Source organism: Xiphias gladius, chromosome 20 (genome assembly GCF_016859285.1).
Source record: "Xiphias gladius isolate SHS-SW01 ecotype Sanya breed wild chromosome 20, ASM1685928v1, whole genome shotgun sequence".
In the NCBI taxonomy this organism is placed as follows: domain Eukaryota; kingdom Metazoa; phylum Chordata; class Actinopteri; order Istiophoriformes; family Xiphiidae; genus Xiphias; species Xiphias gladius.
Genome location: NC_053419.1, coordinates 18,931,136 through 18,957,119, shown reverse-complemented (window position 1 = coordinate 18,957,119; position 25,984 = coordinate 18,931,136). Strand labels below are relative to the sequence as shown.

General features: G+C 39.1%; 2 protein-coding genes across 3 annotated transcripts; one reads left to right on the top strand and one right to left on the bottom strand.

Annotated features, from left to right (window-relative positions):
- The first annotated feature begins 831 nt into the window (after window positions 1–831).
- ttc33 (tetratricopeptide repeat domain 33) lies at window positions 832–15,182 on the top strand. Of its 2 annotated transcripts, none has more exons than XM_040157917.1 (5): window positions 832–950; window positions 1,411–1,653; window positions 6,212–6,293; window positions 11,435–11,566; window positions 14,529–15,182. In XM_040157917.1, exons 2-5 carry the CDS (start codon window positions 1,412–1,414, stop codon window positions 14,901–14,903), a joined length of 831 nt encoding a protein of 276 aa, XP_040013851.1. In that variant the 5' UTR covers window positions 832–950; window position 1,411; the 3' UTR covers window positions 14,904–15,182. The 2 variants fall into 2 exon arrangements, with proteins under 2 accessions (XP_040013851.1, XP_040013853.1); XM_040157919.1 differs by lacking the exon at window positions 832–950 and adding an exon at window positions 965–1,255.
- Window positions 15,183–18,460: 3,278 nt separating this feature from the next.
- ptger4b (prostaglandin E receptor 4 (subtype EP4) b) lies at window positions 18,461–22,603 on the bottom strand. The gene is made up of 2 exons (XM_040158281.1): window positions 21,570–22,603; window positions 18,461–20,166 (listed from the first exon to the last, which is right to left on the bottom strand). Exons 1-2 carry the CDS (start codon window positions 22,350–22,352, stop codon window positions 19,588–19,590), a joined length of 1,362 nt encoding a protein of 453 aa, XP_040014215.1. The 5' UTR covers window positions 22,353–22,603; the 3' UTR covers window positions 18,461–19,587.
- Between the last annotated feature and the right edge of the window lie 3,381 nt (window positions 22,604–25,984).

The window sequence follows — 25,984 nt, the reverse complement described above, 5'->3', positions numbered from 1 at the left end:
TACACTTTCACAAGGAAGTCCTTAGTTTTTATCTTTAGTTAGTCAGGTCTTTTTGGAGCAATAATAGTGTTATGTCTTTGTAACGTGGCTTTAATGTGATGGAAAACAATGGTCACTGTAGATTAACATTTTTGACATTTATTCAAAATTACAGCTTGAAGGGCACATTAAATGTATGTCAAGAATGTGGTCTGAGTAATCTATGTGCTGCCATCTACGAGGATGAAGTGAGCATGAACATTTTCCAACATTGCATTTAGCCAAGAACATTTCCACGAATAGAAGGTAAAAACTTTAAAAATATGGGTTTGTTTCTTTAAGCGATAATGTAAACATTTCCACAGTTTCCGGGTCATGCTGCATTCACGCAACATCGGCAGAATAGGAAGAAAAAGAAAACATCTGTTATCCCGACTTGGGAGTGCCCACGCATTTTTCTGAGATGGTTAGCCCCGGGGCTAACCTTGTAGTCACACTACATTATCGGCCTAAATTAGTAAAACAACATACAAACAAGCGGTGTAGCTATAGTTCATATGAACAGTATTAAAATTGGATTTTATTTTAGTGGAGCATTTGCAAACATGACATGTTGACATGTCTGTGGCTCTTTTCATCATGTGGGGGGATATCTTCGCTGTCAGACATTTTAATTAGCTCAGGTTAGGGTCAAAAAGATTTTGAGCTTGTAAAGGTATGTTCACAAATAATTACAAGGTTTGTAGTTGTATATCGACCTTTGTAAACCGATTAAATAAAGTTCATAGGGGACATCCCTGATATCTCCGACCCCAAATTGCAAGTCAAGAGACCGACGTGAACGTTTTCCCCACTGGGCTGTCCGTAATTACGATTTAAACGATATGATTTGAACGCAGCATAAAGGGTCAAACAAATTCGCTAACCATTAGCTTACGTCGGGACTTGCTCACGGAAAGCTGTAGAATTGTGTGGGTATACCTGCCCTCTTGCATCGTCAAATAACAATATGTAATATGTTACTGCCAAAATTAATTCAAGTGCAATTTTGTGTGCGCGAACATAGTGAGGTGTTAAGAGTTTGTGCAAGTGTTACCTGGCTAAGTTTCCATAGCTAACGTTAGCAAGCGTTGATGTGACATATTTGGGTTTTTTTTGTTTAATGACTATTCTTAGAGTTGTAGTTGTTACATAACTAGCTATATGTTCTGTACTTAAACAAGAGAAACACCTAACCATAGCGGCCGTGCTAAAAATTTGCGGTGAACACTGCTGGGTACGTGACTATATGATGAAGATTATGCTAAAATTAACCAGGTGTCTGATATTTCAAAGTAAAAGTCTACCACCATGATATTCCTAGTATTAACTGCGCACTGTTTTGAGGAGAGGCAGGATTTACAGCGTGTGACCCCACACTTATTCCTAAAGGATGGCTTCATTCGGCTGGAAGAGGAAAGTTGGTGAGAAGGTGTCCAAGTCAGCGGTGCAGCAGTTTGAGGCTGAGGCGGAGAAGGCTGAAACTGGTGGACCAGCTCAGGACGAGGCGGAGGCGGAGGCGGAGGTGGACTGGCTGCAAGCCATTAAACGACGGCGGGAGACCCTGCTGGAGGACTGTGCCGCAAAGAGCAAGAGGCTGCAGGAGGAGGGCGTGCTGCTGGCCGAGGAAGGCAGGTGAGGGAAGGTGCCCAAAGCGGCCAGCCTACAGTGCTCGCTCTACGCACATCATGCCAGTGGCAACTTTGAAAATAACGCACACAGACGTACAAACTTCCATTACTCTGTCAGTTTTGTAAGCTGTGTGTTCAGTTGTTCTTAAACAGAGATCCACAGAGTTGTTAATTATGGTGTGGGTGACGGCATTAGCTAGGACTTTTGCTGATGTTTTTAGCGATCATTGGAAAAATGCAGAATGCCCCGTTAAATCCTAGGCATTATATATTTGCTCATCTGTGGCTTTAACAAAAATAACCAGCGCTTGAACAAACAAGCTTCATGTTTACACTATTATTTCCTTCCAAAGACATTTTCCATACTCTCTGCCATTTTTATAGCAAGCAGGAAATTACATCTTGAATCTTACTTTATTCTAAGATAATGAGGGGCTTCCTATCTGGTGTGCTGCTGTAGTATTCATGCGGACTAATAAGCAAGGCTTAATTCTACCTTTGCTGATACAGAGTGGTTAAAATGAGCTCAACTTTGCCAATAATAAGCTGTGCTATTAGAAATTACCCAGATGAGGGCACCATTGTACAGCGCCCACATATCAGTCTAACACCGCTAATAAATTACTACTGATTTGCTTGTGAAAATAAACATTCAACAAATGTTCTTTGTATTTCAAAGACACTGTCAACTAAGAGCCATCTAAGCATAAGGTTTTATCTCTGTTTGATTTAATGAAATAACAAGGTAAGATATATAGTTTGCAATCATATAGTCTTATATAGATTTGCATTTCAAAAGCCAAAGACCCTTTATTCTTCTCAGGATGAGATCAGTTAGAGGAAAAAAAACAACAAAAAACATAATTACTGATTTGGTCACCGGAGAAGTTGCTCTTCAGGCTTGTCAATCTGTCTTTAGCATTATGTTGGAAAAATAAAAACATGGAGCAAATCAATAAAAGCTTTTCATACAGAAAGTGACTAAAACGACATATTTAAATTGTAGTAAACCACAGATGGCACCTACAGTCTGTTCTAGGACCTTCTGAAGTAAACTCTTCTGGAGGGTTTATGTTATGCTGATAATGGTAACCAGTACTTTGACTTTTAACTGATATTACTCTGATTTTGAATTTTAAAAAGGCATCTAGCAGTATGTTGAGCGTACATTGTGTGACACTGGCAGGAAATTTTTTAATACACGAGTTAGAAAACAATATAGGCATCCTTCTCAAACTTTTATCTGATATTTTTTTCTGTGCTAATTTCTCCCTTTGGCCAAATAACAATAACTTTGTGAAAATCCCTTAGTCAAGAAGATGTAATATTATTACCCTTAGTGACAAACTATAATTGTATTTGCGAGGAGAAAGTGGATCTTGCTGCGGAAATGATGTCTTGTTACTCCATAATAGCTGTCTAGAGGTTTGAGATGGTGTCTGGCAGGGGGATGTCAGCCAGGAGTTTGTTCTCCTCTAACAAAATGGACCTCTGATTTCAATCGGGCGTTACAAGATTGAAACGTCTCTGATGTAACGGAAGAGCTCATCTAGTGCGTATCTGTGATCGGAGTGTCCTTTTAAGTCACATCGTGTGCATTTAGGTTTTATGTGACTTTTGGCTTTTATTCTGCATTTGTAAGGTCAACCGATATTGCTTTATGTGTATTTATTCACAGATAGGTACTATTTCCTGTACTCCCACAATTACTAATGTCTTACCAACCATGGTCAATATTTGACTGGATTTGGCAGTGTAAATGTATAACCTTGAGTTCTGGGCTCTTGAACAGTGCAGGAAAATATTATGAACTCTCTACAGACATGCTAGTCTTCATACTGCGGTACACCAAAATGTTTTCTGTAACATCACCTATTGCTGTCATGCAAAGGGTAGAATCTTAAGAAGGATCACAGACTGCCCTGTCATTTTTGTACATGCATGAATGGACCGGTTGGCACTTTTATTCATGAACTGTATGGATAAAATCAAAATGAAACACACCCATTGTCTATCTGACTGACAAATGAGTGGTTGAATAAACATAACAAAAAACTAGCTGCATTTTAAGATGTGGATTGCATATTCTCTTGTAAATATAGGTATATTCTGGGCCACTTCTTGTTGCTTAATTTTGAAACAAGAGTTGAAAGCTCATTCAGAGCCTTTTAGACTTCAAAACATTTGCAATATAGCCCCACAAAGACTCTGTAGGTTGTACAAATGATGATTGACAGTTGTCATCTTCACCCAGACATCAGGGATAACCCTTCCAAACTGGATTAAAAAAACAAAAAACATGGCAAATGTTTTGGAATCATTATTCCATTACTGAAAAAGACTGAGGTGAAAAAATAGGCCATAAAGTTGTAGAACTATGCCTCACTTTATTTCTTGATTTGCTAGCTTTTTGGAGGTGTGGGAGTTTTGTGAGGAAGCATGTCACACCATCATCCAAATACTCCACATAGTTTTCCGATTTTTTTTTTTTTTTTTTTTTTCTGGCTTCCAGCTGCCATGCTGAGTCAGTTTTTTCAGAATCAAATTGAGTTTGCAAGATGTAATCTGGCATTCATAGGCTATTTCAAATGCCCAACATTTTCTGAAGGCTTATGTTTTTAAGTTTTGTGGTTCAGATTAGCCTGTCAGTTTACAGGTTTAGTGTGAGTTATCGTAACCATGTGTCAGGGACGTTTTCTTCTTTTGGACAGGAGTTTGTGAAATGGTCATAATGTCCGAATACTCGACTTTTTACATTACGAAAACATGCTTCAAGTATCTCAGTTTGTTTCAAATGTGTTCACTCTTTCTTCAAACTAAACATGAGCCTGCACTTTCATCTTGCAAACAATTGTAGTGTTTTTTTTTGTTGTTGTTGTTGTTTTAAACTTGATTTATTTGTCTCGTAACTCTGTCCTGTCTGATTTTTTTAAAGAGTTTTTAGTAGAGGAGTCTTTTTTTAGTTCCCAGGTTCATGTGGTGTATCGCTTATTGCTTAATTTCCTCATGATTTTGCAGCGTCATTTGCTTCATTTGTCGGTAAGATTTCATCACTGCTTTAGTTCCATTTCCTCACTCTCTCCGACTGTTAAATAGCAGTGGTATGTTTTCTCAGGCTTGATCCTGGTTCTGGCTCTAATCTGAATTCAGTTTTATAACTATTCATAGTTTATAACTATATTGTTAATGCTCTCATTGCGTGATTTTAATTGCTTTTCAATTTTTCCAGATATGTCTGTCTCCATAATGCTATAAAAGATACAGATACATGACAGACATATGGTAACACCCAGGATTTCACCTCATAATCTTTCCAAATCTTTGTCTTGATCATGGAGTGATTCCTGAGTCAATATTGACTTGAGAAGGCAGGAGCTGTTAGAGTGAGGATGAACATATTCATGAGTCTGTTCATTGTTTTAAAACAGGGAATATCTTTTTATCAAAAACCTAGTCGAGTCAACAAGTCAATTGAAAAGGAGTGAAGTGTTGAGAAAGTGTGAACGAGACGTTCACAACTCTTTAGGTTTTTGATCTACAGATGAGTAGATTTACGGTGGTGACGAACGCTTGGAGTGAGGCTGCAGTGACACTTAATGCGACTTCTGCTCAATTTTTTCAAATCCTGTTTATTTTTCTGCTTTCACGTCTGAAAGGGAACTCGTAGACAATCTCAGTGCCTCCGCAGCTCATATAAGAAACTAACCACAGACTGATGCTTTTCACCCCAGTGGACCTGTGTGTGTTTATTTAATCTGCAGAAGCCTTTGTATATTCTGTGCTGCCATTCTGTCAGTCATGTGGGCAGGTGTTGTGGAGTACGATTGGAGCTTTATGGCTTCAAGAAGCCCATGTAGCATATTGTGCTGGGGGCCTATTGCTTTTTCTCTCTATTAACAAGCCAGTAGAAAAAAGATCTGAGAAATCTTTATTGTATTGAAAACAAGAAGTAACTATGGTGCTGAAAAAGCATGAGAACAGTGATAGTAAACACTAACTGAAATATGACTCAGCTATGTTTCATAAAAGTCTAGAAATCTCAGCTCTTGAAACGTTTTATGCAAGAATGGAAAGAAATGATCGGGAAAGCTTTCCAGTCATACAAGTGACATCTCAGTAACAAGCAAAAACAAGAAATCCAGGTAAGACATCTTCATATTATCCACTGAACAAACTAGGTTACATAACATATATCAAATCTTAGGGTGGAGAAAATTAAACTAGGTGTCCAGTTTCACTGCTTGAGTGATCGTCTATTTCACTCAGTCATTGGCATTGGACAGAATTAAAACTCAGCCAAAGTCAATACAAAGACATGGTTAACTCACTGTGGTGCAACATGTCCATGTAGGGCATTGATAGCTTTGGGCAACTTTAAATTGTAGCCAACAAACGCTCATGGACTATAAACAGTTCATGTGCCTAGCTATTTAGTAGTGCACCACACTGCACAGCTTTCCTGGTACACAGTGTAACTGTAGTGGCTAGGTCATGTTTTCTTTTTGTGTAATGATCCCTCAGTTTTCTCAGGTTGATTTGAATCACAAGTGTGTTTTCTTTAGGCACTGGGAGGCCATTAAGAAGTGGGACGAGGCCATTCAGCTGACTCCAGAAAACCCACTCCTGTATGAGATGAAGTCTCAGGTATAATATAAACATATCTTGTTATTTACTCATTTTCTGACAATTCTTATCATGTCTACTACTCTCGTTCTTTAAAGGTAGGTTCACATTCTTTACAAGTCTGTCTAAAAGGAGTATTCCACTGATTTAGCATAGGACTCCTATAGCATATAACATTGTTGGACTCACGATGGATGGTGAAAAAAAAGCTTATGAAGCAGAAACAGAAATATCGTTTTTCTTTTTCTTTTTTCTTTTTTTTTTTTTTTCAGTCCACACATTCTTTTTCCTTGTCAAAGCCTTACACCTACAGTATCTGTAATGCAACTTGTCCACCATGTAGGGATGCACGTTTTAAGCAGTTTCCATAATTAATAGTCAGCCACTTTAACAATCAATAGTTTGTTAATTGTTCACAATTTATGAAATACAGTGGTCTTTTTCTATAATAAAACTTTTTTAACCACTGACGTGACCTATGTTTGCCACAAAAACAGAGCCAATTAGTAATTTAATAAGGACTTCATTTTAAACTACAGAGGTTCCACTCCCATCTGTCGCTATTTAGCTATTGGCCAGAAAAAATTCAAAATGCAAAAGCCGTACTAAAGCTAGGCTTCATTGGAGAACATACAGCGATCAGCCACAACATTAAAACCAGTTGCCGGTTTAATGTTGCTGAATGGTGTACATTGAAATAGTGTTTGGTCACTGTAATTATTCCTTCCTCTTTACGCTGGTCTTGAAGAGATCCTCTCTTTAGGGAGGGGCCTCTTAACGGCCACTATGGACAGAGTGAATGGTTACAGTGACCATAAAGTTATTCAATGTATATATGGGCATGCAAATGTGATTCTTGTTCATTGTTGATGACTTTCTATGGATTCCTTTTGTCTTTGTTTAGCACCTTGTAAACTGTCTTTACCCCACATACATGATATCCTTTGTTCAGCACAAACTCAGCCTAAGACCCACTTCTCATTTTGTCAATTTAACAAAATATAAAGCTGCCAGAATCCCAAAAATACAAAACAAATGACAAAGGCACCTATAAAAATGTAAAACTCTTCAGTGGTGATCACCAAAAATATTATTATAGAACAGTTCAGTATTGTGTACACAAACGAAATAGAAATGTAATACAGTCTATTAACATGTAAAGTGATATTTATCCCAACTCGCTTTTGTGCCTTTTTCATTGAAAGCCTATGCATGCCAGTAAATCAATGAAAATATCAATAATTCAAAGTTCATAAAAAAATCGTGCAAAATATGTTTTATTGTATGTACCTGTACATGAATGAGATACTGGGTGAAAGCCCCACCATCAGCATTATGACCTGGTTTTCTTTTCAAAAAATTGCCAAAACCTTTGCTGAGCATGAAGGTGATGTCATGTTTTCTTCAGCCAAAAGTCCAAAAACTCAAAAAAAAAAAAAAAAAAATTCAGTTAACATTAATATATGACAAATAAAAGCAGCAAACTCTGTCCTTTTGAGAAGTTAAAATTTGCGAATATTTGGCTTTTTTTTTTTTTTTTCAACTATATTTATTTGAAATACAACTGAAACGATTATTATCAAAATAGTTGCCTGTTATTTTTCTGTTGGTCGACTAATCCATTTATCAACTGATCATTTCAGCTCTAAAAAAGTTATGTTACTATAAATAAAGCTACTCAGACTCAAAAGGGTTGAGATAAACATGAAAAAATGTAAACCAATCCTTTTGAGCAGCCACTATTTGGTAATGTCGTTAAAATGGACTATGAACACAAGGCGGATGCGCAGTATGTTTCTGCTGTTTCCTGGTACTGTTCAAGCAGCCTGCAGAGTTTGGGGGTGTAGTTTTACATCTGGGTACTGTAGTGTACTGTATAACCAACAGGGGATTTGTGTTCAGGATATACCAAGGAAATCATAACCAACATTTCAGTGTATGCACTCCTAGTCGGTGTATGTAATTTTCAGCCATCATGGCCACATGGACCCTTTTTTCAGCTGCCACTTCAGTATGCTTATAAGTTAGATGAGAATCGATATCAGCATGGTTATGGCACTGCTGAAAGTCTGCTGCATGTTTCCAACAGATTTAATGTTTTGGTTTTTTAGTTCCGTTTCCTTGTTTCTTTATTTGTTCCTTTCACTTCCTCCTTCCTTTGGGTTGGTACCTTTTGTGTCTTAAAGTCTTCTTTGTCTCTTATACGGCCCTCATTCCTCAGTTGCCACTGTTCCCATATACTGTATGTAGGAAGAGCGGAGAAGATAGAGGAGTTAGTCAGATGAGCAGAGCTCTCTCCATTATATCTTATTCATTTACTACATCTAATACAATAAAATCGCTCTTTTTAGCCATATCCATTCAGACTACATGGAATATTGTATACCTAATATAATATTATCCATTCTAGGATATTTGAGAAGGAAATCATTAGAGGAAGAGGCCTGGAGAGCACCACCAAAAAGTTTTTTTTTTTTTTTTTTTTTTTTTGCCCCATGCCATGACTTACTTGAATTATGACATAAGCAAAGACTTCCGTTTTTACTTAGATTCAGCTGTGTGTGACTACAGCACATCCAACCCATTAGTGTCCATTATCAGTGTTTATGTTATTCACAGTCATTAGGCTGAAAATAGGCTGAACCTCATTTTAACCCCATTACTTTCCCAGATGACGAGGGTAGTCATGCTTGTCATTTACCTCTCCTCATCACCTTCCTTCTATTAAGTCAATCAGCTTTTACCTAATATGCGCTCTGGAGGAAATTGACTCCATTTGTAAAACCACATCTGTCTGACCATATAGATGATTTCAACCTAAAGGGGATGTCGCTGGTATTAAATCATTTCATTCATTGAAACTGTTGCAGATTTTGTGGTAAAGTCATGAGGTTAATTGGGTCCTGGAGGTAACTTGGGCTTTTCCTATGAACATTTCTTGCTATATTCCAGAGGGATATCTCACTTCAGTATGAACGATAGAATGATAGACACTGTGTACTCCATGCATGTTAACAGAGCGCTCATGCTGTTTTGCTTCTCTGTGTTCAGGCAGAGACAATTGTGCTATTAGTGGCTCATTACTGGACATACCTGTGTATCAAGCATAGGTATTTAAGTGATGATAAAGCTTCTACCAAGATGCCAGACCTAGTTTGGGTGTGGTGTACACCTGTGAATTCAATTTGATCAGGCTGTGCTGCTATTTTTGCATCTTAATTTTTGTTGAGATGTTACTGAGGACGGGCACTGGTCACATAAGAGGCACTGCTCCTCGCTCTCCTTATTTCTCTGGTTTGTTTGGTTAAAACTGTACAGGTGTCTTACAAGAATATTTAATTAAAAAAATTGCTAATATAGATGCTGCTCTGAAACCAACAAGAGTATATTCTATATTCTGTTCTTTTCTATATTCACACTTTCACTCCATCACTTTTCAAAAACTTGTACCTACCTGCAGTACATATACATTATGATCTTCTGGCTGACATAGCATAGTTTTTTTCAGGCACTTATGTTACAGCTGGAGCCCCAGGCAGAAAACTGCACTGTACTGGAAAACAAAAACCTTCCAATGCTGCCAATAATTAACATAACAATCTGTGAATTTTTTTTTTTTTTTTTTGAGATTGTTATGCAGATACATGCACAGTGGTATCAGCTCTTGATAGCCTGTTTCCTACATGTGAGCAGAACAAAACTAAAAAGTATGCATTAATCTACTTAGTGATCATTCATAAGACTGCAAGGTTGAAGAGGTTAATGAGTTCAGTGCCAGCACTGTAAAAAGTGAGCGTAGCTAAGTGAACAAGTAAGTCATTTACAGAGTGTAATCCTTTGTTATATCCTGTATAGTACGTTCAAATAGTGAATGAGTCACATCACTGGGGCTGGAGGGATGCAACTTAAAATTATTTACATTAAATATTAACCTGGTGATTCATTTCTCAGTTAATGGTTTGGTCTATATGACACAAAAAACAACACAAGTTGCCCAAGTCCCTAGGTGACATCATCAAATGTCTGATTTAGGGCTGCAACTAACAATGATTTTGATTATTTATTATTCTACAAGTTATTTTCTTGACTTATCGTTTGGTCTGTAGAAAGTTAATGAAGAGCAAAAAAAATGCATCCGATTTAAAAGTTCCTAGAACCCATGGTGACATCTAACAATGTCTTTTTTTGGTTTAAAAAAATAACTTAAACAATTAATCAATTATCCAAATAAATTAACTAATCGTTTCAGTTCTAACTTCTTGTTTGTCCAATGGGCCAAAATCCAAAGATATTCAATTAGCATTAATATTAAAAAATAAAAAATAAATAAATAGATAACTGCAAATTTTCACACTTGAAAAGCTGGAAACGTAGAGTGTTTGGCATAGTAGCTTGAAACATTTTATTCGTTATTAAAATTGCTGGTGGTTCATTTTCTGTCGATCAATCAGTTTATCAACCAAGTATTCTCTACACACCTCATACGTTTTTATAAAGCTGTAAAATATTGACAGATATTGTCATCATGAACATAGGTATAAAATATGGAATCTTCTTTCTACCAATATTGTCCACTCCGTTTTTGTTTTTGTTTCTTTTCCCCAATACTGTTTTACCATTTGTAATGCTTATTTTTTCGTAATCAGTTCTACAATTGCAGAACAAGTTAATGACTTTTTTCGTTAAGAAAGTGTCCTGGTGACTCATACCCCAGGAATAAAAGAATACTAAGCTTTCATTGGTACATTCCTTCTGGCACCTACATTTACTGTACAGTCCTATGTAGATGTGTTTGTTTCTTTGTTTGTTTTGCTTATATACATTATATCTTTTATATCTGAAGTAGACTAGATATTATTTTATTATTATAATAAAATGTCTTTCTGTTCGTCCTTTTGAGGGGAAGTCAAAGATCAGTTGCGGACCAGCGCTACAGCTGATACTTTAGACTGTACTATTTAGGCAGATATAATGTAGAGGAGTAAACATTACTCTTCCACGAAAAGACCATTCATGACGTCCCCCTAAAGTAATCATGTTACTTATTTTGCACACACCGTTATAGCCAAGGGAATCACACTTTTGTTGTCCTTTTGTGAAGGTAACTCCCTGCTCACCACAGACATCTTAAGAGTCTGTAACCATTTCATGTGTCTCCACAGGTACTGACCATTCTGCAGGAAGTGTTCCCAGCAGTGAAGGCTGCAGAGATGGCCGTCAAGTTCCGCCCCCTGTGGTGGGAGGGCTGGCAGACTCTGGGCCGTACCCAACTCAACCTGGGAGAGGTGGACCTGGTGAGTATGGCTGGCAACACACTCCAAATGACTAGAACATAGGATGCTGGCAAAGGCTGTCAGACTGCTTTTGAAGGCAGGGCTGCAAACAAATGCAAGTACTAGTTGGAGGAATTTGTGAGTCAGAACGGGAGGGGACGTGATAGGAAGAAACAACAGATCCTGAAAAAAAAAAAACACATAACATTATTTACTAAATACAAGTGATGGTGTATTAGGGCTGGCTGAGGCTGTCTTCGCTGTGGTGATTAATAGCGAGGGAATTGTTTGGTTGTAGTCAAAAAGGCGCAATTTTTACTGAGCTTACGCACTAAAATTCAAGCTGGCACATACAGTGTAGAATGTACCAATATTCACCTAGTTGTGTTGCTTAACAGTTGATGAATTCTTGCTCAGTCAGTCACTAATGGCCTTAAATGGAATGTTCACATTTGATTGTTTGATTTTGCAATAAACTACATTGTTTTTGTAGCTGTCTATAAATCAGTTGTCCTTGTTTCTGAAGAGCTGTTAAGATGCGTCAGTTATTTCTGTTTACTACTTTTTGCAAACTCCCTGCCTCTAAGATGAAATGCCTCTCTCAAAGCACGCACAGTTGCCTGGGGCTTGGACGACTGCTTAAATTGCCCCAGAACATGTCAGTACTTGTGGGTGTATGAAACTTGCAGATCAGAGATGCACAGTTTGCCCATTTCGAGCCAAGCGAACAAGGCTGAGTTCAGAAACCTTTCAGCCAATGGCACCGTGTCGCTCCTACGTGCCCTATAGCATGAGACCTGTCCTACGATACCAAAAAAAACAATGGGAAGTGTTGAAAGTTACTTGAGCTAAAACTAAACCAAATATAGACACACCTCCTTGTATAATGGAGCTATTGGGAAGGAAGGAGGAAAAATGCACATCTATTTTTAGCAAGGCTTGTTGAGTCGAGTTTTAGGGTTTTGTATGCATCAACATGTTTGAGTAGTGCCTGTTTGTGCAAATGTGAGTGCCTTGTTTCCCCATTTTCTCTTTAAGAGTCTCCTCTTATCCGTGCCTTCTTTAATTTCCATCCTGCTCTGTCTCACTCAAGGAACATGGAAAGTACCCAAATAAAATAAAACTGATAGCTTCTGATTTTGTTTTTGTTTTTGTTTTGTTTTTGTTTTTTTAACTTCTCATGATGTTATAAAAATATTGGAAACTGACATTGAAAAACATTACATCATGACAGCTTAGTTTCCATTTATCTTCTCCTTATTATCATTACTTTCTTTTCCCTGAAGCTGGTTAATCTGCCTATAGTGGCATTTTGTCTGTTTAAGGGTTACTTTCGAAATAAACACTTGATGATACTCTAGTTTGTTCAAGATCAAACTTGATATGTTGTTTTGGGTACAGACAGTTTCATTTGTCAGAAATCTATTACGTTTCATGTGTCAAAGATTTTTCAGTTGGACTTGACTGTGCAGGTTATTTATGTTACAGGTGGGGAACGTGAAGTTGGAAGCAATGTTGGCTAAATGTGAGTTTCCCATTGAGAGGATAATAGGAGGCTCAGTCTTTCACATAGAAACCAATTAAGTTATAGGTTCATACCAGTTCATTTTCACATTTAGAAAGAAAATCGTTGGAGCTGAAAATAAACTTAATTACTTATTGAAAATTATCTTTTTGCAGTATAGTAACAGTAGTTACAGAGTTTGTTTTTGTTAGATCATTAAATGCTTGATGTTTGATGTTTGAAGCATCAACAACACTTCCTCACCATGACGTTAACCAGAGGTTGGCCACAAGGCTTGCTTCTAGGGCTGACATTGGACTGGAGGTTTGGCTCATTGTAGAACTGGGAGCAGGTGCAACTGAAAAGATGAGCTTCCCTCATGAGGATATGAACTCCTCAAAGATGTGTCTTCTTCTCTGTTGCTTGTAAATTAACTTGAACTGATCAAGGTGTACAAGTTCCAGGAGGGGCCACGTGAATTATAGTGAACTTAATTTGGGTTTTTCAAGGAGTTTTACATCCAGTGCATCCATTGCATCACTAGATCTTCCAACCAAACCTTTCCCAACAAAAACAGAAAAAATATAGAAAAGTAAGATGCAGGAAAGTCAGTGTTCTTTCACAGTTTTGTTGGGGTTTAGAGTCCATAGAGTTGGTCATTTACCAGTATCTTTTTGTCATAAATAAAAGAAAACCAGTGAAAAATGTTTTCGCAATATTTAACCAAACCTGGACAAGTTAAAAGACAATATTAATGAATGAAACTGGTTCCCCGTTGTTTCTTTTGAAATAAATGATAAATCCGTTTCGAACTGAATAAGTGAAGCTCTCAGATGTACTAAACATAAAAGTATTCTTTTCAAACCTACTCTTGCAGGTGGAGTCTGCTTATATTTCATTTACTTAATTGGCTTCATTGCCATTTAAACATGAACCTCCCATTACATAACTCTTTTTCAGCCACTCAACTTTTGAATATGCTTGACAGGTTTCATACGCCAGTCAGAACGGATCCATCAGCTCATCAGTCACCTCAAATGGCAATGAAAGGGTGAATTTCTGTCAGTTTCACATGCAGCAAATCGTCACAGCTTAGGTTTGATATCAGGTCCCATAAACAATTGGAGGCCATTTGTATTTGGGAGAATAATTTTCAAATCGATAAGAAAGCGCACAGTCAGCTAAGAGATATTGATGACTTCTTAATGAAACGATAAATCTGCCTGCAATACTGCATGAAGGTCTTGCTTGTTGAGTGATGATACAACCCACATGCTTAATCAGCTGCACCGATGTCAGTGTCATACAGTTAATCTGTGAGAGTAACGATGAACACACAAACAGCCCTGAAAGAGTTCAGGTTAACTATTCAGTTTTATGTATGAATTCCTCTCTACTGACATATTAAGTGCTCCTATTTTTCACCCCCCTAAAATCTTGTGTTTGAATCCTAAGTTGATGTTAGCACTGTCCCTGCAGGCTGTGAGGTCTTTTCAGGTTGCGATCCACCTGTGCCCATCAGAGCACACCCTGTGGCAAGAGGACCTGGCATGGTCACGGAGGTTACAGAAGCAGCATTTAGCAACCAAGGAGAAGATCCGGCAAGAGGAGGAGACAAAAAGACAGATCCTTCATGCCCCTGAGCTTGAGCAGGACTATGATTTTGAGTCTGATGAGGTGTTGGCCGCCTGCATGGCCGTTGCTGAGCGACAGACACGCTATGAGGAGCTGAAGAGGACCGCGGTGATCATAGACTCTGAGGGTAATATAAAAAATGTACTCACTGAGGAAGGAGGATCAGAGGACAAAGCTACACCATCAAAAGAACAGTTCGTCAAAGCAAGAGGACTTTGAACTGGTCTCAGCGTGAATCAATCGTCCTGGTTCCATGTTTTTTTGGACTGAATTGGATTATTTCTAGAACCACTGTGACTTTGTGAAGCTATCGCATAAAAAACCTAAAATTCAGAAGTCAACATGAGAACTGACAAATTCTAGTGAAGGGGTATGCAACAACTTAGACAACTGTCTTTTGTTTTTTCATGTTTTCCATCCCTTTAATATTGATTGTGTTAAATTTGCATGTAACATTTTTACATGCATACACAAAGATTAAAGATATTTTAAGATGTATTCTGCCTCATTGTCACATTCAGTAGCAGAAAGCCAAGAAAATGGCTTGAGGGTTGTATTTCATCTGTCCATAAGTAAAGAGAGACATCTACTCACATGTTGCAAAGATTCATCAAGTTACTAGTCCTTCCAGTTCCCTTTTTACTTAACATGGATATTTATTATAGCTTTGCTTTTAGGAGCTACTGCACACTAAAAAACGCCCTAAGAGGACATGTACTGTCAGATGAACCACAAGATTCAGCTGCAGTAGCAAAGAACGTGAATGATACAAAAAGCAGAGAACTACAAGCTTTAGCTTGAGCATTGTATCACTATGAAGAGTCCAGTCAATGATGTGAAGATAAGCTGCAGTAGCACCAGGGTTTTTATGTCTTCTTAAAGCCAATTATGTGGAAGACAACATTCATTTCAGCGTGCAAGAAGTTTTTAATCTCACTTATCAAGGAGTTGGTGCTTCTCAGCTTGTAGGGCATTGTAAATATAAATAATTAAGGATCTAAAATAGGGCCACTGGAAGTCCCAAGATAATACAGTGTGAGTAACTCCAAAAGCTGGCCCTGAGCATACAATATATATTTGTATGTTTAGTTAGTCACACTGCAGGTCATGTAACCATATAACAGTGTTTCAGTTTTCTTTCAACTGTTGTAGATACCACGTACTTTAAAATGTCACAATATTCAGAATCTTCTTGTCAGAGGAGCAGATGACTGCAAAAGGTATTTGCAATAAAGCAAACTGGACTCATTATGTACATAGAAAAATGGCTGACAAGGTTTCTGCATATTAGTTATGAAACATAATTTTAAAATAGGTCTGTATGGCAGAGACAAGGAGAACAAATCTCTACAAATTGTTCTAAATTAAAAAAGTAATAAGCAAAAAAACATGATTATATAAGTATTCACACTCTGGCCTGTGACACACTCCCATCATCAATGGTGCAGCTGTTGATTTTAGAAGTTGCATAACAAGATAAATGGAGGTCACCTGTGTATAATCAGGGTGTGTCAAGCGATTTTAGTTCAAATACACATCTACCTGAATGGTCCAGTGGGTAGTCAGTCAGTGAAATCTGACAGGTTTTTGCAAAACTTGGAAGTAAAAGAAAACCCATTAATGTAATTGATTGTTAATTGTTTGACTGTTTTTACTCAACCAAACTGACTCCGTCTATTTTACACCAGAACATACAAAATTTCAAGATCCTAATGTTAGCTTAATAAATACCCTTGACATCTTAGTCAACATCACAGTGTCTGACAGTATAACGTATATCTTCTGTCCTGGCATGAGATTCACACGTGGTTTTTTTCTCGGGATAAATTCGTATCACTTTTAAGATCCTCTTGCCGTCGATCAAATACCTTCACCAAGTCAAAATGATCAATTTGTGCAATTCTTTGGTTAAATACCTGCAAAACTAATGACATCCCCAACAACTGTACTTTGTGTTTTGTGCTACTTAGCAAATGCTAGCATGCTAACGTGTTAACATGAAATGGTGAACATGGTAAACAGTGTAGCTGCGTAACATCAGCTTGTTTGCATTATAAGCATCAGCCTATCAGAAGCTTAATGAGCGTGAAAATAGGATGTTACAGTAATTAAATGGGATCTACTAAGCTTCTGTGATGCTGTAAAGGTGGAAAGTGCTGTCTATTATCTGGACTTTTTGCTGAGTCTTCTAGTCACTGGTAATGGTAACCAGGACCTTCGATCTGACCTGCACCTCAACCCTGAAATTAGCCTTGATCCAGATACAATAGCACAAATACTGTTACCATTTTATATCAATCATTTCCTGGATTCCCCATTGCTCTTAACTCCATTGCTGTGCTAAAAGGCCAAAGTTTCAACAGTCACTGTCGTTTGAGTGGCATATTCTAATACCCATTTGTTTTCACGGGCTTCTGATGGCAGGAGTTTAAATGTCTAAAACAGCCTGTCTCATATACTGTAGTGTATTACTGACGTTAGCTGATGAATTTGGGAAGAGGGGCCAAGTTTCCAAGAAGAATACTTTTTCTTGTTGCCCTCTGTATCCTATCACAACTGTTTTGTCAATCACTGTTTCGTGCCTTCCGAGAGACCACAGCTTTAACAGATTTCTCATATTTCTGAGGCCACAGCTCTGCTTAATGGCTTATTATTCAAGGAGGGAAGCTTTTACTGCTCTGGGAAGGCTCTGGACACAGGCCACGTTGGACCTGGAAATCTGCAAGGGTGAAGAAACCATCTGTCTGCAGGTGAGCGATGCCATCTGAACTGGCTGTTGCTTAGAAATGTTTTAGCCATCTGCAGTGTTGTAGAAAGGGATGAAAGCTGACCTGTATTTTCTCAGCTGGCATGGCGCAGATGGTGGCATATGTGCTGGCAAAAGAAAGTTTTGCTAGAGAGCAATTATTTAAAGACAGGTTTGATTTTCAGTAAGGATCTGTTTGAGCTATTTCTGGATCTATTTTTACAAGGACATGAATTAAACACTGAATTCAATTAATTTGTTTTCATGACTTGCACATTACTTTCCAGCAGCTTTTTTCGTTTTGATGGATCAAGATGGGACTGCCATCTATTATCCTCAATTGATTAGTAATGAATTCATTTTCCATCCCCAAAGTCATTCTGATGGACTGATCAATATTTCTTTTTCCACAAAGATTCAGCGATGCTTTGTTCAGCTTAAATTGATTTTCCAAAATCAAAGTGTAGTTACTGTGCAGACTTACATAGAGCTGCAACCGCAAGGATTATTTTCATTACTAATTAATATCTAAATTAAGTTTTTTGGATTAATCCATTAACCATTTTGTTAATCAAATGTCAGAAATTAGTGAAAAAAATGCATCACTTTTTTCTTCAGATAGCTTGTTTTGTCCGACCAACAGTCCAAGACCCAAAGATATTTAGTTTACAGTAATAAAAGTAGCAAATCCTCACATTTAAGAGGCTGAAACCAGGGAGTTTATGGCATTTTTACTTCAAAAAGGACTGAAACATTTAATAAACAATCAAAATAGTTGCCGATTAATTTTCTGTCTGTCTCAACTAGCTGATCAATTGACTGATCGTTTCAGTTGTAAAAAGGGTAGTTCCCTTCTCTTACTTTACAGCACACTGTACATATTCACCATGTGTATTTAGCTTCATATCATATTCCAACACAGAGTCTACATTTCGCACTTTTATACTCAACACCTTGTGATTAACTGTTTTGCTGAAAAATAGTGATGGAAATTCTCAATTTATGTGAATATTACCAACTTTTATTTTCAGTTTATTTATGAGTTTGGTACAACATTTGTTTCTTCACAAGAGAATCAATATTGCGGGGTAAATTTGATGTTGATGTTGCTACAAAAAAAAACTTAAACCTTGACATCTGAACATGTTTTGATATTTGTATCAATCTTTATAGCAACAATAGCATTAGCGCCGTATTAAACAATGAAATCCATTTTAAGAAAGGCAAAACCCAAAAGCTCAAGGTCTTCAATTTTCATTCCCCTTGTTAACTCCCCACTTAAGGCGGATTAGATGAGAGCCATTGCACATTACATTAAGGTAAAATAAGATGAAATTGGATTAATCCTCATAAAGTAAATGGGCTGAACGAGGTTAATTAACAGTTTTATACTAAGACATTACTTTAGGAGGCCTCCTAACATCCTCCAGTGTCTGAGCTGTGAAAAAGCCACAGTATAGCTGCCTTTTGTTACGAAATACAGGGGATGGTACAATTCTAGCCTTGATGTTTCAAGATGCTCATTCAACCAGTGTGACCAAATTGTTTGCAAACGTTCCTATGTACCCAAAAAGAAAAAGAAAAGACGAAAAAAAAAAAAAAACTGAACATATTCATCTTGTACCAATTTGAAATTACTCAAAACTTTTTGGACCTTCTCACAGAGAAGACAATAATGTGTAATTTCATATTCAGAATAAATTAACATCATGGAATACTGTTCACATTTTAACAATAATTCTTTACAGCCATTGTGCAGGTTGTCAAAATGCTACAAAACAAACATTACTAACAGCCTAGCAGTGGTTTAAGAATTCAAAAAGTGCAACAAAGGAGCTCCTCTACAATGTCATGATCTCTATAGTTTTGTTGATATAGCTATTGTGACTGCTGAAGTGTCTTTAGTGATATAGTGTTTGTGGTAAGCGGTGACTGAGGAGTAATACACTGATAATGGATGTTTAGTTCATCAATACATCTGTCAAATGTCATTTTAAAAGCAGTCCACTAGATATCTACAGATCGATGGATGATTATGCAGTCTTCAGAGGCGCTTACTTTACTGTCATGTCTTTGCAGTGCTCTCATTAGTTCCTCTCCTCTGTCCTGAGACAGTCCTATTACAGCGTCGAATGCTTTTTGAGCTCATGCGGACCATTATATGCACTTCTCCTGTGTGATTGCCGTCTCGTCCGTGAAGATCACATGTAGAGCCGGGTCCTTGAGGCACATTGGACCCTCTTTCAGTGGCCTGCCTGGTGCTGTGTCCTCTAAATCCCCCTGGGAAAGCGCCCTCTGAGGCCCCTCGACCTCCTGGGGGCCCTGTAATTTCTGTACTGTCGGTGGACTGGAGCCGGCCTGTGACCCTGCTTCAAATGACTCCAACCTCCCAGTGTTTCCCTCAGACGGGTACAGGAAGGTCTGCGAGGTGCTCACCATTTCCCGCAGCTCACGTGACATCAGTGATGGGGAATCCCGTGAGACAATGGACGAGGAGAGGTGGCCATCGGCACAGCGGAACTGCCCACCATCCCTTCGCCCCCGCACGCCCATTTTGCAGAAGAGACACTTGATTTTCTCCATTAGCTTGAGAACCACTGTCTTTCTGAGCAGGATGTAGATCCAAGGGTCTAAGATTGGGTTGACAGAGGCCATGCGGATGGCCAGCAGGTCTTTATTCAGTCCTAAAGGTTCTTCTTTCTGGTTTCTGTACAGCTGGTTCACAAAGATCCTCAACTGACAGCATGGGAGAGAAAACAGCAATGGGAGATCAATTTAGGAATTCAAAGAGCATCCACAAATGTTTGGTTCTCTCACAAAGGAAAACAGAACAATATTTCAACTGCAGAAACAAGCAAGCTCAAACTGGCCTACACCTCATTTTCAAGAGTAAAACATGAACATGCATGAAAAGGTCAACTCTAAATAAATATTTAGCTGAATGTAACGTCCGTGCAACCATGGCAGTGTAGGGATGGCAAGAGGCCAGTAAAGACAAGAGTTCTCACTGTCGTTCATCTCATGAGAGCCCTTGGCCGTTGGGTTTCCCCAGAGTCTCATAAATCATCATTTCACCAAGCAAGAGGCTCAAAAGCCCTGACATTTAACTTTTTGTCAATGAAAAGGGATGTCGTCAGAGGATAGGTTCACGTTTTGCTTGCTGCAATCGTCCAGCACCGGCCAATAAGAGGTGCCTTTCTACCATGCTGTAAACGGAAGAGACCGGTCCCCGTTTTGTGCAAAGAATATTCCAAAGTTTATCTGATGTGAATATGAAGCTTCAGCAGCAGAGGTAGACAAATCAAGTGTGTATCTTTCAAAGTTACAGTGGGGGGGCAGTAACACAAAGAGGGGAAATTGGTCCCAAAAAACATTAACTTTGAAAGTTACTCGTTTGCTTTGTCCAACTATGTATCTGCTCACGGGACAAAGACCGAACCTCGGATGGATCTTTTGATGGCGAGTGTGATCGGAAGGAATGACCACAGCCTCAGCTGACGGACGGACACCTGCCTGTCGTTTCAAGACAGAAACGGCGTGAACCTGCCCCCCCCCCACCCCCCCGACACTGACCGTGTCCCCAAGTTCCCGCTTTGTCATCTCGCAGTCTCCGCCGATCCCCTGCGCAAGCTCAGCCCCAGCACTCGAGTCTAGTGATCAAAGCGCACACTGCCGGGGACTGTGTCCAAACAGTTTACACTAACGAGAGTTTACACCAAATAACGGCGGGCCATGTAAACCCCCACCACGTAAATATCGAAACTATGTAAATGAAGTTTCCAGAAGCCGCCGAAGTGATGGGAAGCGCGAACGAACTCATTCGTGCCTCCGATAAACGTGTCATGTAAACCACAAACCCCTAGATCTGGAACCCAGAGTTCAGGTAGCATGTCATCTTTATTAACCATCCCCTGCATTTTGTCTCTATTTATTTATTGGGTCATTATTTCGTTAGCCTGACGTCTTCTGGTGTTTTCTCTGTGACGAGGGCGCAGAATCTCTTCATTTCAATTTTGATGAGGTTCCTTCTCATCATTTTTGTTTTAATGAATTTTGCCATATCCTAGTGCGTTTTATTTCCCACAGTGACTTCCGACATTCTCGCTCCGAAAAGGGAGTCTGGGGAAAGGGCTACTCACCACTAACGGTATGGAGCAGATGAGAACCACCGCGGAGGTGGCTATGAGCAGGATCACCATCTGGATCTCTGCTCCGGCCAGTCGTGCGAAGCTCCGTCTGCGCCGGAGCTCCGCGATGCGCCGCTGGTCCGTGCCCAGGGAGGTGCGGCGGATGAACCTCTTGTGCATCAGGATGAGCGCCCCGCACACCATCACGTTGCAGACGACCGTGGCCAGCACGATGACTGAGTTCACACCCGCGTACATCAAATTGAAAGCGGCGACGGTCGTGTGGTTGGTCTGCCAGTCGATGAAGCACCATGTCCCCGGCTTCTGGGGCTTCACCTGGCCGAGCCCCAGGCTGGGCAGCGCGCAAAACACGATGTTGGAAATGTATGTGGCCAAAAGAGTCAGCGCGGCCAGCTTCTGGTTGACGTACTCGTTGTAGAAGTACGCGTGGTTTATTGCCAGGTACCTCTCCACTGACATCGCAAACACAATGCTGAGCTGGACCAAGAAGAAGAAGAGCAGGATGAAGCCGGAGTACTGGCACAGTGGCTCGCCCCCCGGCCAGGAGCCCTTCATGTAGGTGGCGATGGTGACGGGGCTGGCCAGCAGGGTGCCCAGCAGGTCTGTCACAGCCAGGCCACACACAAGTGTGTAAAAAGTCGTCTCCTTTTGTTCCTTTCGTGATATTCGCAGAACCACTATGGCGATGACGTTCCCCACCACCCCGAAAATGAACATTATCGCTGGGATGGTGGGCGGTTGAAATCTCCCCGGCGCCGCTGCAGTGGTGTTCATGCCTGCTGAGATGACGCTCACTGGTTCACACTAGGCAAGGACTCCGCTCTCACCTCCGAAGCAGTGACACTTTCCATTAGCGGGCATGCTCCAAGTTCCCCAATAATTAACGAATCCATAGTCTCCCGATGTCTCCTTTAGGCACAGAAGTAAAGTCCCATATTCCGCCAAGTTGGTGAAAACAACCGGAGGCCAAGGGAGATCTTTGCTCTAGTGGCTTCAATTCGCAAACGATGCTCGAGGTGCATCTCACGCTGTTATCACACTCAGGACTGACAGGGAAGTTTCTCCTTGGGGCCACTGACGGCGGCTCCTCCCCCAGCCTTCCGTGTGAGCCGGCGAGTTGAAGGCGCAACCAAGCGCCAAACGCAGCAGCCGCAGCAGCAGCAGCAGCGCAAGAGCCACCAGAAAGGCGCCGCGGTCGTGATCGACGCTGCGGCCCCCGTTTCAGTTCTTCATCGCCACCGAATTTCCCACAGCTCGCCTGCAACTGCTTCGCCATGAACGCATCACCACCCCCGTCGACTTTCAGTTCACATCGGCACGGCCATAACTGTCGGCTGGTTTAAACAAGGTCAATGGACTTATTAAGAAGTCTGCATGTGAAATGTATGGGATGGAAAGTAACTCAGTACATGTATCCCAGTACTCTACTTAGTTTGAGTACAATTTGAGGTACTTTGAGTATTTACATTCTTTTTTTCTTTTTTTTCTTTTTTGCTACTCCACCACATTTCCGAGGAAAATATACTTTTATATGCACTATATTTATTCAACAGCTATAGTTAGGTATAGTTAAGTAAGATATTATCATACAAAACACATCATCGCATTTTTAAGTTATGATGCATCTGTTCCCCTTCAAAATTCTCTTTATTATCAAGTCATTTTGGTCTATAATTGAGTCGTAACCCCCTCTTCTCTGAGTAAGAATATTCTAGCCTGTTTTCAATTCTGATCAGTTTGTTTCAAGTACTTTTTGACTAAACTGCCCGACAGTTCATGAAGCAGTTAAAACTAGTTCCAGCTCAGCCAGTTGCAAGAGTAAAGTGCCGAAGACACACACTGACACATCAGCCCAATCAGCAAAAAAAATTACATGGTAGTGGCTTATTCTGAGTCAGCCAATGATCCTTCTGCGCCGAATGAAAAAAAAGGAAAACCAGACTATTTTAAGTTACATTTGTCACATCTCATGATTATGCACTCATTATGTATAGTTGACAAATGGATACAGACGACATACATGTAAGACCTGTCATGCTGCTGGAATGTAAAAAGTGTACACACTCGAGTACTGTACTTATATTTTGAGGTACTTAACTTGTGTATTTCCATTTACTTCCACTCCACTACATTTACTTTACAGATATTACAGAAGTGGCGGAAGAAGTATTCAGATATTTTACTTGAGAGTGAGAGTAGCGCCACCACAATTTAAATATACTCTGTTATCAGTAAAAGTCCCGCATTTCAAATCTTGCTTGAGTAAAATCTCGAAACTGTTATCATCAAAAAGTAAAGTATAAAAGTAAAAGTAGTTTCTATGCCGCCAAATGGTCTGTGTGTGTGTGTGTCATATAATTATATATTATTCTATTGGACTGTCATTGTGGATACACTAGCACGTAAGTAGGCTATTTTTCTCTTTTTATATATTATTGGGTTGGTTGATTTACTGGATAACATGTTCATTATAGGTTTTTAAAATCTTCATTCTGCAGATAAATATGGCGGAGAAAAAAACCCAATACTTTCCCTTGAAATATAGTGGAGTAGAAGTACAAAGTAGCATACAATAAAAAATGCTCAATTAAGTACCCCAGAATTGTACTTAAGTACAGTACTTGAGTAAATGTACTTAGTTACTCTCCACCACTGGTATTCAGATCCTTTACTTGCGTAATTAGCAATATACCAGGGTAAAAATACTCCCCTTCAGAGTGTATGTTACATTATATTATATTATAAGATTATTGTTATGTAATACATTATCATATTTATTATTATTATATAAGCAACTGGTAACCTTTTACTACATTTTGTCAGTTTCGGGGTTCAATAGAGGCAGAGCTAACTGTGGGTATATACTCCTGGGTGGATAATCCATGACACTGCATCACATTTTTTAAGCGCCTCATAAAGTTTTTATGTAAAAATATTCACCTGCAAAATACTATCACATAATCATGGAGTAAGAATTGCAATATTTCCTGCTGAAATGTAGCGGAGAATAAATGTAAAGTTGCATAAAATGGAAGTAATCTAGTAATATTATCAAGTAATAGATTACGATGCATTGTTGTTAGATTCAAATATCCATCCGCAGGTAAAGTTGTTAAAATTAGTACAACCAGCTACAACATTAAAAGGGACCATCTGCGTACTTTTTGCTTTTGATACTTTACTGAAGTTACATTTTGTAAATGCGGGACTTTTCCCTGTAACGACCAATTTTTGCTTTGCACCATCGCTGCAGTTACATGATTACTAAGGATCTGAGTACTTATATTAGTAATGCGAGTTATTCAACGCACACAACAACAGAGGTCAAAGCTGCACTTCATTATACATTTCTCACGTGATTCTTAACCTGGCTGAGAAAAAAAAAAAGATACCACAGGGTCAGAATGGTAACGGTGATGAAAGGTGTGATTCTTAGATAATGATAGTGGTGACGTGCACTATAAAGAAACAAACTGTGTAGTTGCAAACGTACTACTAAAGCATATGCATCACATGGATGCATATGAAAACAAAAAAAAAAATTTTTACAATTTTTTTCACACTTCCGTCGTCAAGGTCAGACACACGAGAGAACACCCTTGCGTCATCTAAATGTTTCTGCACGTCTTAACCACCGTTTCCATCTTGTAAATATTCCGCTGAGTCATTTCAAGACTTTGTAAAGTTGCAGAGCGAAACCTGTCTTTGTGGAAGCCACGTACCTTTTACAAAACACTATTTAAAGAAATTGATTTAAAATCCATCTTAAAGGATTTTTTAAAAATTTTAAGTCGTGTAAAAATACAACTTTAAAACGAACATTGAATCACCTTCAGTGTATGTCTGACATTGTTTTTTTTAATATTTATTTTGGTCCTCATTCTGTTTTACTTGGCAATTGGATTGTGATCACAGAAAACAGCTGTGGCAGATAAACATCTAATGTTTGTTAGGACACTAGTCAACAAGGAAGTTGACAGTGTGTTCACTGAATCAAACAGAGAGTGACTAACATATCGATTCTGTCATTTATGGTCTGTAAACAAGTTGTTTTAGAGCAGGATGTTAGTGTTCCTACACTTTTACAAAGCGGTGGGGTGAACGGCGGTACATGTGGCTAACGTGTCATGTGCTCTAGCAGAACACTGAGGCCTAGAGAGAGATACCACTTCCTTTGACCATGGGGTGAGGTTTTCCCTCTAACATCGAAGAAGACAACACATGACTTTCATATCACTGAAAAGTCCCTTCATCCTGGGTAACGTTGCTCTAAATGTTACACCCAATAAGGTGCAAGGTGAATAGTATTTTTAACAAATGATTATGATTGATTATGATTATGATTAGGCTATCTTGTAATTAGAAAAAAATGTATATTTGCGCTACCATAGCATTGTCTTCTGGGA